This window comes from Trichomycterus rosablanca, chromosome 5 (genome assembly GCF_030014385.1).
Source record: "Trichomycterus rosablanca isolate fTriRos1 chromosome 5, fTriRos1.hap1, whole genome shotgun sequence".
Classification (NCBI taxonomy): domain Eukaryota; kingdom Metazoa; phylum Chordata; class Actinopteri; order Siluriformes; family Trichomycteridae; genus Trichomycterus; species Trichomycterus rosablanca.
The window spans coordinates 22,244,421-22,257,719 of NC_085992.1; the positions used below are offsets into that span (position 1 = coordinate 22,244,421).

Consider the following 13,299-nt stretch of genomic DNA (forward strand, 5'->3'; position numbering starts at 1 on the left):
GCCACTGTCATAACTGATGTAATTACGACCTCTGCTGGCTGATTGATGGCGTCTGCACAGAGTAGAGGAATAATGCTGATCAGGGTGTGGCTCACCGTGCACAAAGCTGATCCGCATATGAACTTGTCTCGTGCTGGCGAAAAGATGCAGTTGGCTACTGCACACGTGTCGGAGGGGGCGTGTGTCAGTTAGCTCTCCTCAATCGGGGCGGGGGTCAGCACCAGTAGAGGGGAAGCATTCCGCAATTGGGTAAAAATGGGTCAGGCTAAAAAAATCAGAAGAAAAGGGGAGAAAATGCATTAAAAAAAAAAAAATTTTAAACAGGTCAAAAAGGATTTGTGAATCATTGCCGTCTGTTTTTTATCTACATTTTTTCCAACCTTTAAGGATTTAAGGACAGTTGCAAAAAGTGGCTTTGTTTTATGATATAAGCATGTGCAGAGTAAACACTGAGCACCAACACTAATACTTGGTCTTTTTTTGTTTAAGATGCCACGCCTTAAACTTCCAGCCTACAAAAACGCATAAGAAAATCTTAAAGAAGATAATGAAGTTTCTGTCTGAAGGAGAAAAGCCAGCTGGCCAATGTGATACTGGATGTGATGGTGAGTTTTTCTTCCAGGTGTTTGTTTTTCATTTTCTAGTTTGTTGTCTCATGTCTCACCCCCTAGAGTACTGACCCAATATTTATTTCTGTTATAAATCCACTTATATTGCGTAAAGTGGTTGTTAACCCAGGGGTCAGTTCCCTGATGTGGTTTGCAACATGGTCCATGGGAAGTGGGGGTTGTTGGTTCTAACATAGTGCTATTAGTATAGGGTAGACAAAGAAAATATGAGGAATACAAATAATATCCTGGTGTAAACAGCTTAGTGGTTCCAAAAATATTTTTTTGTTAAAACTGATTAAAAATGCATGTTGCTTCATAACTAGAAAACATGCTTGCTCTGGTTTTATGCACTAGTTTCTATGTAGTTTCTTTGCTTTAGTTTGTGATAACTTGTGTGGAGCCTTTTATTCCTGTAGAGCAGGGGTGTCAAACTCATTTTCACCGAGGGCCACATCAGCATTATGGTGGCCCTCAAAGGGCCGATTGTAACGTATCCTGCTGTGATTGCAGTCACATTGCTGTTTTTCTTGGAGGCTGAATTCTGCATTTATATTGTTCTACTTTACCACAGACACGGCCTCATAACACAAGAGACGCACTGGTTTCTTTTCCTGAAGCACAAACTTGTTTTCACTTTCATTGCATTTCCTCCTTATGCTTAATTTTCTTACTTATCTTTTTGTACATTTTAGGATCATGTGTAAATATGTGTAACATCATCTACTGGCGGGCTGTGTCACTTTGCAGGTCACAAAATCAGCATGCATTTTGAAAGATGCAGTTTATTTAGGATTTTACAGTGTATTTTTAAGACAATCATTCTGCCCTCACTAATAGTTTATCCCCCTTTCCCAGCTAGACAGACAGACAGACAGACAGACAGCTCCCTTCAGAATACAGTCGGTTTATTTGCTTCCCAGCTGTGATACACTGTGTGCATCAAAATGAAGTAAAAATACAAACAATAAAAACAATAAAGAACCTAATACAGTAAAAGCACACAGCTGTAGTCAAGTGTTACATCTGGTACAATATGAGATTTAACCAAACGTAAAATAACGAGTTAAAATTGTGTGTAAAGATACTAATTGCTATAGTAACAGTAACAACAGTATTTAATTACGGTAAATTTGTAACTAAAACGCTGTGATATACTCACTAAACATTTACTAACAACTGAGAATATAAACGCCACTACTTACAGACAATGCTTGGGTATTATATTGCAATATAATTATTTGTATTTATTTATTATTGTTTACATTACTAACTACGCTACCCCGCGTTCTTTTGCCGTAAAAGTCACATGGCTTCTTAGCGAAGGTTAAAGTTAGTTGCCATGACTACGATGTCACGTTGTCTCTTAAAGGCGCAGGAGTGCATTAAATTATAAGCGCGTCTCTGTAACGACTCGAACCAAAACAACAATCATACAGTCGTTTAAGCTCTCGCGGGCCGGATCAAATGACGCGGCGGGCTGGATCTGGCCCGCGGCCCTTGAGTTTGACACCCCTGCTGTAGAGGAATTCTGGCCCACTTTACTTCGCATAATTGTTTTAATTTGGCTACATTGGAGGGTTTTTGAGTATAAACTGCCCATTTAAGGTCTTGCCCCAGCAACTCAATGGGATTCAAGGAGTCAGTTTGACTCAACCTTTCCAAAACCTTAATTTTGTGTCTTTTGAGCCACTGAGCCCGTGGTCGATGTGTTCTTGGTGAAATTTTTCGTAGGCCAGGTACTCCTGGGAGGGTTTCCCACTGAACCATTCAGCACCAAACAAAGAATGCTTGTTGCTAATGGCTCGGCTTTCACTGTGGATCACTGGAGTCACAGAGTTCTATCAATGGCTTTGTAAATCTTTCCAGACTAGTAGATTTTAGTGCCTTGGTTTTGCATCTGTGTCTGATTCGCTTTAGAACATGAGATCATGTGCTTCTTTTTGACACCTTCTATCAGCCTTATATGGCCAGACAGGTTCTATTCAAGTGATGTTTAGATTCATCAGGTCTGGTAGTAATTACAATATGAATAATCTACAGTGTACAGTAACTCTTTTTTCACATATTCCTTGTTTGGATGGGTGGATCAAAAGGGTGTGCAGAGTCAGCCACTGTATGGCACCACTGGAGCCAAGAGGGTTATGGGCCTTGCTCAAGGCCCAAGAGTGGCTGCGTGGTAGAGTGAGAACTGAAAACCTTTTGGTTGATAGCACAAAGCTCTACCCACTATGCTACCAATGTCTCTGAGTAATGTATGTAGGCATGTAAGTGAATCAATTTTACCAATATCAATTAAATAAATACACCATAATTTGGATGGTGTGTTGGCACAGCCAGTAGACTGAGTGCCACTCAGCAACATGTGTACTGAGGACCTGCGATCAGTCCTTGCCACTCTGTGGCTGTAAGGAGTATTTTGTGTTTACTTTGTCTGAGTACTCCTTTTTCTCCCAATATATCTCCCAATATAGTTTCCAATTCCCAATTGTGAATTTGCTGCTGCTTGCACAACCTCCGTTTTGATCAAAGGGAGTGGATAACCAGATGCCCCTCCAACACGTGTCCATCTGCAGCTGCTTCTTATCATATGCCAGTGTTGGGTTTCCACACAGAACCATTTTGCATGGAGACCCCGCCCGACCTTCCTTTTCTCAGACATGGTCATTTGTGTTTGTGTAAACACTTGTCCAGGTCGGTGACTGTGCTGAGATTCCTCAGTATGAAAGTGGATTGGCTATTTTAAATTACACCATTGATAAATTTACCTTTATATGACAGTAATCCATTTGCTAAATCCCTGTGATGACAGTTACTACATATATTGTGTTTTCTGATAGTGCTGAGTTACTCAGCAGTTGTTGTGAGTTTGCATTCATATCATAATTGTACGCCCTGGATTTATATCATGCTTTTTTCCGGTACGCTGCGGCATTACGGGCAATAGAAAGGCAGGCTGATTAGCAAGAAGCACATTAGAGAACAAACATTGCATTATAAACTTCCCCCATCAGATGCAAAACAACTAATATCTGACTACATTAAAAATTTGTGGCAAATCGAATGAAACACACAAAGTGAAAATAAACATTATGAAAAATGTCCTGACGTTTTCCCCCTAAGTAAAAACAGCCAGAGAAACGCTCTGATCAGGTGGTTTATACCAGATGCCACATTGGACTCACACGATTAATACACACATCTTATCGCTCTGGGATACCTGCTTGTTATAAGAACAACACTTGGTGGGGACTATAAACTAAAATATGAGAATTACTTACCTTTCCTGCCGTGAATATAACCTTTACTAAATAAATAAATAAAATAAATAAATAAATAGATCATGCTTTTGTAGCGCTTTTTGCAGGTATAGCTTCTGACAATATTCTGAACTGGTCATACGATTTTAGGTGTATTTGATGAGATCCGGGGCTTCTTAAAGCCTATTGCTTCGTCTCTTCATCGGACAGCAGCTATAGCTGCGGGAATATCACAGACGCTTTTCTCAGGTGCGCTTTTCAGTAAGTTGCATGTTGGAGGACGGGTTGTCGCAGCCCAATTTTGCTTTCATTTCACTGTGATCTTGTTTACACAGTACTGTTAAAAGAGCTAGACAATATTAAAGAACAATGCTTCTTTAAATCAGGGTGGATAAATTTATGAAGTCTATGTCTGACATAAGCAGGTGATGTGCTCAAGCGGTTAGACATCATCACCTGTTGCACAAAAGACTCAGTAGGCTGCTGACATGGTAATCACTAGCATTTGTTTTTCATTCAATCAACCAAAAATCTGCTGCCTATTGACACTCACTGTTAGATAAGATCGCCTTACTTATGTTGAAGGTAATGCACAATTCTGATTTCTTATTTATGTAACTAATAAATAGGCAAATTCTGGAATTCATGTGTTGGTTTGTTATATCGACTCTAGCACTGTTTTAAATGCTCAGTGTCCAACCATAGGTCTGCCTCTCAACAGTGTGTGCTTTTGAAGGGAAAAGTTAATAGAGCTTCTAAAAACATAACAGCCTACTCACACAAATGCAGGGTTAAAAAGCTCTAGAGACTGATTGGCTGAAGATCTTTGGCTAAATGCCTTCACATATATGTAGATCACCTATGCTGTGGACATTGATGCAGCCCCATGCTATCTCAGATGCTGGTTGTTGCACTTTCCGTTGGTAACAGTCTGGGTGTTATGTTTCTCTTGTGTGTAGCATCCGGCAGCAGTTAATAAAAAAAAAAAAAAAAAAAAAAAAAAAAAAAAAAAAAAAAATCTGTCATCAGTTATGAGGATTACAAAATACAATTAGGTTTACCTGTGAAAATGCTAAAAAAAAATTCTTTGTACTTTCATTAGTTTTAATTACATTTAGAAAACACAGTTTTTATTTTTATTATTTAAATTTTTTATTTTTTATTGCGTTTTTAGAAAGTATTCCAATAGCCTTGCTGATATTGACCACATACCGATAATGGTTATCAGATTGACGCCCCCTGTGTTCTAATTTGTTGCTTATTTTCTGCGTGTCGTTGTTACTATTATTGGTCAGTACTCAATAACATCTCTAACCCCATCTTTATTAGTCATTTTACATGCAAACTAACACATTATATGTCCAAATACTGTTAGTTAGTATATGTTTACCTAGTTATTCCAACAAAAATACCCATAAGACTGAGCAAGCACTTTTGCTCTGTTAGCTTGCTGATTAGCCTATGATTTATCCACCTCATAAGGGGTTATATAACAAGATGAAAATACAACCCCAAATCAGAAAAAGTTGGGACAGTATGGAAAATGCAAATAAAATAAAAATGCAGTGTTCCTCACATTTACTTTCACTTTTATTTGATTGCAGACAGGATGAACCCAATATATTTCATGTTTTGTCTGCTCAACTTCATTTCATTTGTTAAGATACCTCCATTTCAGGCTGCATTTCAGGCCTGCAACACATTCCACATGGCAGGGGGTTACTTTGGCAAACCTTTGTCAGGTACTACATACAATATAGAGTTACATGCACAAATGTCACTTAAAACTTTACTGTGCAAAAAAGAAGCCTTATGTTAACCATGTCCAGAAGCGGTGTTGAGTTCTCTGTGCTCGGAGGCATCTAGGATGGACCATCACACAGTGGAAACGTGTATTGTGGTCAGATGAATCAGCATTCCAGGTCTTTTTTGGAAAAATATAGATGCTGTTTGCTCCGGACCAAAGACGAAAAGGACCGTCCAGACTGTTATCAGCAACAAGTCCAAAAGCCAGGGTCTGTCATGGTATGGAGCTGTGTCATTTACACTCCTGTGATGGCAACATTAGTGCAGAAAAGTACATTGAGATCTTAGAGCAACATATGCTGCCTTCAAGACGTCATCTTTTCCAGGGACGTCCATGCATTTTTCAACAAGACAATGCAAAACCACATGCTGCACACATTACAAAGGCATGGCTGTGGAAGAAGAGGGTACGGGTACTGGATTGGCTTGCCTGCAGTCCTGACCTGTCCCCAATAGAGAATGTGTGGAGAATTTTAAAATAAAAAATGCGACAACGACGACCCGTACTGTTGCACATCTTAAGACGTGTTTGCAAGAAAAATGGGACAAAATAAAAGCTGAAGCATAAAATCACTTGGTATCCTCAATGCCAAAACGTCTTTTGGGTGTGGTGAAAAGGAATAGTAACATTACAAAGTGGTAAATGCTATAGTGTCCCACCTTTTTTTGGAATGTGTTGCAGGCCTGAATGCAGGAATAGATGTTTATTAAAAAAATTAAATGAAGTTGAGCAGACAAAACATGAAATATCTCAGGTTTGTCCTGTCTGCAATCAAATAAAAGTCAAAGTTAATGTAAGAAATTATATTATTGTATTATTTGCATTTTCCATGCTGTCCCAACGTTTTTTGAATTGGGGTTGTAGTATATATATGTAGTGATACACAATGGAATTTTTTTATATTTTCTAGCTCTGTCACAATGTGAAGTATGATTTGCATGGCAATAACATTCCCACAATTTCATCTTCTGACCACATTGCATGTCTGTTTGCTCCTGATAAGAAACCATAATTGACTAAAAACTCCCATTAGGAGTCGCCACAACGGATCATTGTTCTGTCCTGAACATCATCCTCCGTCACACCATCCAACTGCATATTTTCCCTCACCACATCAGTAAACCTCCTCTTTGGCCTTCCTCTTCTCCTCATCACCCTTCTCCCGATAAAACTCTCATCCCTCCTCTGCACATTCTCAAACCATCTTAGTCTTGCCTCCCTAATTTCAGTGTATTAAGAATAAACCTATATTAATACCACATAGCCAGCTTTTGTTTGGCAGTTGTGCTGTCAGATTTCAAGTGTATTGGAGGAACTAGATCACCTCTAATAGGTAAAAGATCCTTGAATATTTGAGTAAACTCACTGCTAAAACAGTGACAATTTAGTGTCAATTAGAATTATGAAATACACCGACCAAGCATAACATTATGACCTCTGACAGGTGAAGTGAATAACACTGATTATATCTTCATCACGGCACCTGTTAGCAGGTGGGATATATTAGGCAGCAAGTGAACATTTTATCCTGAAAGTTGATGTGTTAGAAGAAGAAAAAATTTGAGTGAGTTTGACAAGGGCCAAATGGCTAGACGACTGGGTCAGAGCATCTCCAAAACTGCAGCTTTCTGCAGCAGGGGTCTGCAGTGGTCGGTATCTATCAAAAGTGGTCCAAGGAAGGAACAGTGGTAAACTGGCGACAGGGTCATGGGCGACCAAGGCTCATTGATGCACGTGGGGAGCAAAAGCTGGCCTGTGTGGTCCGATCCGGTGTTTTGGCAGCAAAAGTGGGACCAACACAATATTAGGAAGGTTGTCATAATGTTATGCCTGATCGGTGTATATTTTTGGCTGCCTGTCAGTATAGATAAATATATTTGGAATTGCTGTTCCTGGTGCAGCCTTCCAAATGTGGCCATGCCTATCTTGTTCTGTGCACAAATGCTGACACAATGTAAACGCACTGGTTGTGGCAATATGTCAAAGCTTTTAACTCTTGCCTAGGTGAAACCATGTTAGAAAAGGGAGGAGATGGTTCATCAATGGATCCTGTGAAAATTCAGCACTCTCAGGTGGAGCGTCCCATTATTTCCATCAGCCCTGAGAAGGACATGGACACCAACTCAGCAGCATCAGAGACTTCAGGAAAAGAACCAGCATCTTCTTCTCCAGCAGTGAAGAGCCCACGACTTGCTCCCAAACCAGGTGAGCCTTACTGCTAAATAATGGAAAAAAAGAACTAAAAATAAAGTGTTTTATCTTCCTAAAGTGAAGTTCTTTTGGTTAGCTGAATTAAAGTTTTAGGTTCAGGGACAGGCAGGACTCAAGCTGCTCTTTTTTTACATGTGTTGTCCCATCAATTATTCTTTCAATGTAGTCATATCCAATTGACCGGATTCCCAGCCAAGGATGACTATGGCAACATTTCATTTTCCTTTCATTTTATTTTCATGAGCCGGTTGTCAAGATTGATGGAATCTTAGTGAGGGCCATGGCAGGTCTGGTTCCACCGGTAAACACTGGGTGCAAGGCAGAAATACCCTAAACAGGATCCATTTCAGGCCTTCAGCCATATCTGCCCCTCCCCCGTTCATGCACAGTTTGGTTTAAAGCTAAAGTGACATTATGAAGTGTTAAATCAATAGGCCAATACTGAGACTTTAATAGTAATAGACTGCCTGGCTTTGGCCGTGTCAAGATTCTAATTTCAGATCTCTTAAAATCATTAAACCAGTACCAGTATGTTTAACATTTAAAACCTGGCGTCTCATCATGTTGGTAGTGTATGTACAAATATGTTAGGGATCAAGTGTTTTTTTTCTTAGGGCTGAAATAGTTGACCTTTAAATACAAATTCTCTGGAAGAAAATTTTAAGATAGAAGCATTTGGCTCTTTTAAAAGACAAGGCCTGCATTTGATCTGCAGAGGGCAGCAGATATGCAGAAACACATGCCAGATATTCTCCGGTACGTTTACACTCTCAGGGAAAAAGCAGGCACTACTTTTTTCATACTGGTAAGAGATGTCCAGATAAAAGCCTATTGATTTAACACCTCATAAAGTCACTAGCTTTAAATACATCCAGCTTATGCTTTAAATCATTCTGTTTAGATACATCTCTATGAGCTTTGCACATCTGTATTGGGGATGTTTGTATCTGTATGTTTGCCCAATCTTTCCTACAGAGTCCCATCAAATTGTATTACCAGAGGCCATGTTTCTATGGCCATATATTGCCATGTCTCTAGGTCCATTGACAGAGACAGTTTTTTTTTTTTTAAATTTGGTGGTGTTTAGAGTTGTTATCATGCTGAAAGTTGAAGCCTCTGCCCATTTCAGCTGTCTAACATAGACCTGCAAGTGAACTTGGCCTAGTCCATTCTCTCTTCAATCTTCCGATTGTTCAGTTCTCACTGAAGAGAAACATTTTGATTCACAGTAGGTATCATTTATTTTGGATAGTGCTTTGTTTTACCACATGGCATCAGAATGTTAATTTTTTGTTTTGTTTTACATAGTGTAGAGAATCCCTCCTTTCATCATACTGGCCAGCCTTCAACAAAACACTTGAGATCGTTGTTACATGCACAGGCCGACCACTCTCCGTCGCAAATTCTTGTTCATTTCAAAGTTGCCATCAGCCTCTTGGTAACCTCACTGATCAGTATCCTTCTGTCTGGGTCATCCAGTTTAAAGAAACAAACGATCTGTCTGCAATTTGTTGACATACACATTTCATTCCTGAATAATGCATTGAATGGTACTCAAAGGGATAGTTAAAACCTCTACTTTCAGTATATTTCTGTAAGTTTTACAGTACATCTTTATCCCTGAGCTCTTTTGATAGCTCAGTTTCAATCATGGAAATTTTTTTTCCCCTTTTTCTCCCACTTTAGCGCATCCAATTTCTGCCCGTCAATCATCCTCTCACTAATGCTGGTCCCTGCTCCTGATTGGGGAGGACGAGGCTGCTCCATGCCCCCTCCGACACGTGCACAGCAATCGAACATCTTATCACCTACACTTGACGAGTGCAGTTCAGTACAGCGCAGTACAGTGTACAGAGAGCCACACCCTCTACCGCACTCCTTTCCCATCTCCGTGCAGGCGCCACCAACCAGCCAGCAGAGGTCGTAATCGCACTAGTCTGAGAGAGTCCCCCTCCGGCTTAATCCAGCCCCTTATCTGAACAACAGGCCAGTCATTCATGTGGCCGCTCAGCCTCAGCCGGCAAGGCAGAGCCGAGATTCGATACGATGTATTCGAGATCTCAGCTCTGGTGAACAGTGTGTGTTTTACCGCTGTGCCACCTGAGCGGCGTTTTTTTTTTTTTTTTGCTTTACCATGCACTACTAGTAGTGGGACCCTGAAGAAACAGCTCATTTCATTGCGAAGTATTAAAAACTACTACTATTGATTGTTTCCACTTATCCTGGTTATGAATCTGGAAGGCGATTGTACTTAAACAATAAATATTATTAAGTAAAATTTGGTATTTTAACCTTCTGAAAATGAGCAGCCTAAGAACGTTTTGGAACTAGAAAAGATTTAAAGAAGTTCTCAAAGCAGAGGAAAGAGCTTCTACATGCCTCCCTATCTCTAAATGGAAAACACCTGGTGACCAATTTACAGTAACTGACTATATGACCACTTGACGACTTTATAGCTTTACACACAGATAAAACTAATAGTGTTTCTATGCAAACAACAGTAAATAGTGGCTTTGCCAAAAATTTAATATACTGCAGCAATATAACAGGTAACTCGCTAATCAGATAACCAAAATCAGTTTTTTTTTTTGTAGTCATCAGATTATTCATTACATATAAAATGAACCGTATAGTATTATTTAATACTTTATATTAATATATAAATTCAGCCATCAGATCTAGTTTGTTTGTTTGTTTGTTTATTTATTAGGATTTTAACATCATGTTTTACACTTTGGTTACATTCATGACAGGAACGGTAGTCACTCATTACACAAGATTCATCAGTTCACAAGGTTATATCAGACACAGTCATGGACAATTTAGTATCTCCATTTCACCTCACTTGCATGTTTTTGGACTGTGGGAGGAAACCGGAGCACCCGGAGGAAACCCACGCGGACACTGGAAGAACATGCAAACTCCACACAGAAAGAACCCGGACTGCCCCACCTGGGGATCGTACCCAGGACCTTCTTGCTGTGAGGCGACAGTGCTACCTACTTAGCCACCACAGAGCTAGTCAGGTTAATGAATTATTCCATAAAGTAATGTGCAGAGCTAAAAGGCCTTTCTGTATAGAAGAAATGCACTTTTGAAGGAATGTTTATGTGGTTTAAGAGGAGGAAAGACCAAAGCACCCACTGATGGCAATGATTGGTTAACAGTGAGGGTTGCTGATTCAGGAATGTGTCCAATATACAAAAATCACAGTCACCATATCCTGCTGTAATTTAATGTCTGTGGTTTTTGCGGCTTTGCCCTATTGTGCAAGTCTGTGCATTCATCCAGTATGTTTCATATTTACCCTACTGAGAATGCCAGAATAGGGCTCAGCTAGTTATTGCTAGTAGTAATTGTCTTTCCATGCCTGGCCTCTCTCTTGGTTGGTGTTTTCTTCTTGTAAAAGTATGTGCCAGAACCAACATCGACCCAGAAATGTCTCAGCTCTACACACTAAATACTTTCTTCTGTAGAAGGTCGTGTTGTTTATTTTAAGGAACATTATTTGTTTCTGAATTGGACTGGAAAAAGTGGCTCTTGCATATCTTGCCTCAATGGCAGTGCGTGTGTTTTTACTGAGAAATTCTATGAGCTGTACCTGCACATGTTGTGCTGAGAAGTTGTAGACCTTTATGAAGTGTTAACTGCTTGATAGGGAGAATCTGTCTTCCACAGGAACAGAGCTGTTCAAATCTCCCAATCCTAGATGACTGTTGCCTTTGTGTCTATCTTTGCATTCTCCACGTTTTGTTAAACCATTGTAGCAGAGACAGAATGGGAGGAATCACAAATGTACGGCCACATTCCAGATTCCATTTTACACATTTAAATCAAATGAAAGATGATAAAATGGTCCTGATAGACCCTTTTGGACGTTTGTAGCTCTAAAAAGCTCTTGGGGTCTGGCAGACATTAACAGGATGCAGGCTTGACTTCTGGACGTGGTCCAGCATCTGCTCGGCCTCTCCTGCTCATGTTTACTTTTACTCGCAAGAAGAAAACTTTAAGCGGGCTAGCCGTCCCTGCACTGTGTTTAGAGCGCCTGTCAGAAATGTCCTCTCTCTTTTGGTCATCTGAACTTATTAACAGGAAAAGAATGAAGGTGGACTGACATTCTAAGCAACCCACTTTTCTCTTAACTACCCTGTACAGTGGTTTTTTTAAGAGGAAGAAAAAAGACACTTAAAGTTTGGTTTATTGTGAATCTGGTTTCAATTTGTGGTTCTGGGTCTGTTATAAACAGCATATTTATTACTTTCTCCATATCGTGGAGCAATAAAATATTTAGTTTTGTTTTAAACAGTTTCATTGTGTAAGAAGGCTTTGTCCAGTTTAGAAAGCCTCACTAGAAACAAATACATTGTTTAAAGATGATTACAAAGAATTCAAATTTGTGTGCATGATCACAGCCCACCAGAGGTGAGGGGTCATTTAAAAGCCATCCTCGCAGTGCCTGGTTATTTTAGAGTGTTTGTACACCTGCACTTTTTAGTCCAGTTAAATTGGACTCAGGTTTGTTTTCCCCCTTGGTGCTATTTGTTTGGGTGTGAACGCAGCAGTGGTAGACCAAAACTAAAACAACAGTTTATGCTGATTTATAGATGATACTAATCAACAGTTTTTTCATAGTAAGGTTCAATCCCAAGTGTCTTTATACAACCCCAAATCAGAAAAAGTTAGGACAGTATGGAAAATGCAAATAAAATAAAAATGCAGTGTTCCTTACATTTACTTAGACTTTTATTTGATTGCAGACAGTTTGAACCCGAGATATTTCATGTTTTGTCTGCTCAACTTCATTTCATTTGTTAATATACCTCCATTCCTGCATTTCAGGCCTGCAACACATTCCAAAAAAAGTTGGGACGGGTGCAATTTAGGGTAGTCATGAGGTGAAAAAACTAAATAATTATGTGATTCCAAACAGGTGATGTCAACAGGTGATTGCTCATCAAAGGCCTTTCCTGGATGCTGCTTTTGTACCAAACCATGATTACAAAGATGGCCAGAGGATCGCCAAAAAATGACTGAAATGTTTAAAAATAATGTACCTCAAAGAAAGATTGGAAGGGATTTGCATATTTCTCCCTCTACAGTGCATAATATCATTAAATGATTCAAGGATTCCGGAGGAATTTCAGTGCGTAAAGGCCAAGGGCGCTAGCTTGAGCTGAACGCCCGTGATCTTTGATCCCTCAAACAACACTACATCAAGAACCGCCTCTCAACAATAGCTGATATAACCACATGCTGCACACATTCATTACTACGGCATGGTTGCGGAAGAAGAGGGTATGGGTACTGGACTGGCCTGCCTGCAGTCCTGTCCTGTCCCCAATAGAGAATGCGTGGAGGATTTTGAAATGAAAAATGCGACAACGACGACCCCGTACTGTTGCACATCTTAAGA

General features: G+C 39.8%; 1 protein-coding gene across 4 annotated transcripts in view; it reads left to right on the forward strand.

Annotated features, from left to right (window-relative positions):
- The window catches only part of LOC134314392 (arginyl-tRNA--protein transferase 1), a 130,865-nt gene that overhangs the window by 19,455 nt on the left and 98,111 nt on the right, over nucleotides 1-13,299 (forward strand). For all 4 annotated transcript variants that reach the window (XM_062994976.1, XM_062994978.1, XM_062994979.1 and 1 more), the window contains exons 4-5: nucleotides 490-605; nucleotides 7,680-7,880. In XM_062994976.1, the coding sequence (XP_062851046.1) occupies nucleotides 490-605; nucleotides 7,680-7,880 (317 nt within the window). The remainder of the gene's footprint in view (nucleotides 1-489; nucleotides 606-7,679; nucleotides 7,881-13,299) is intronic.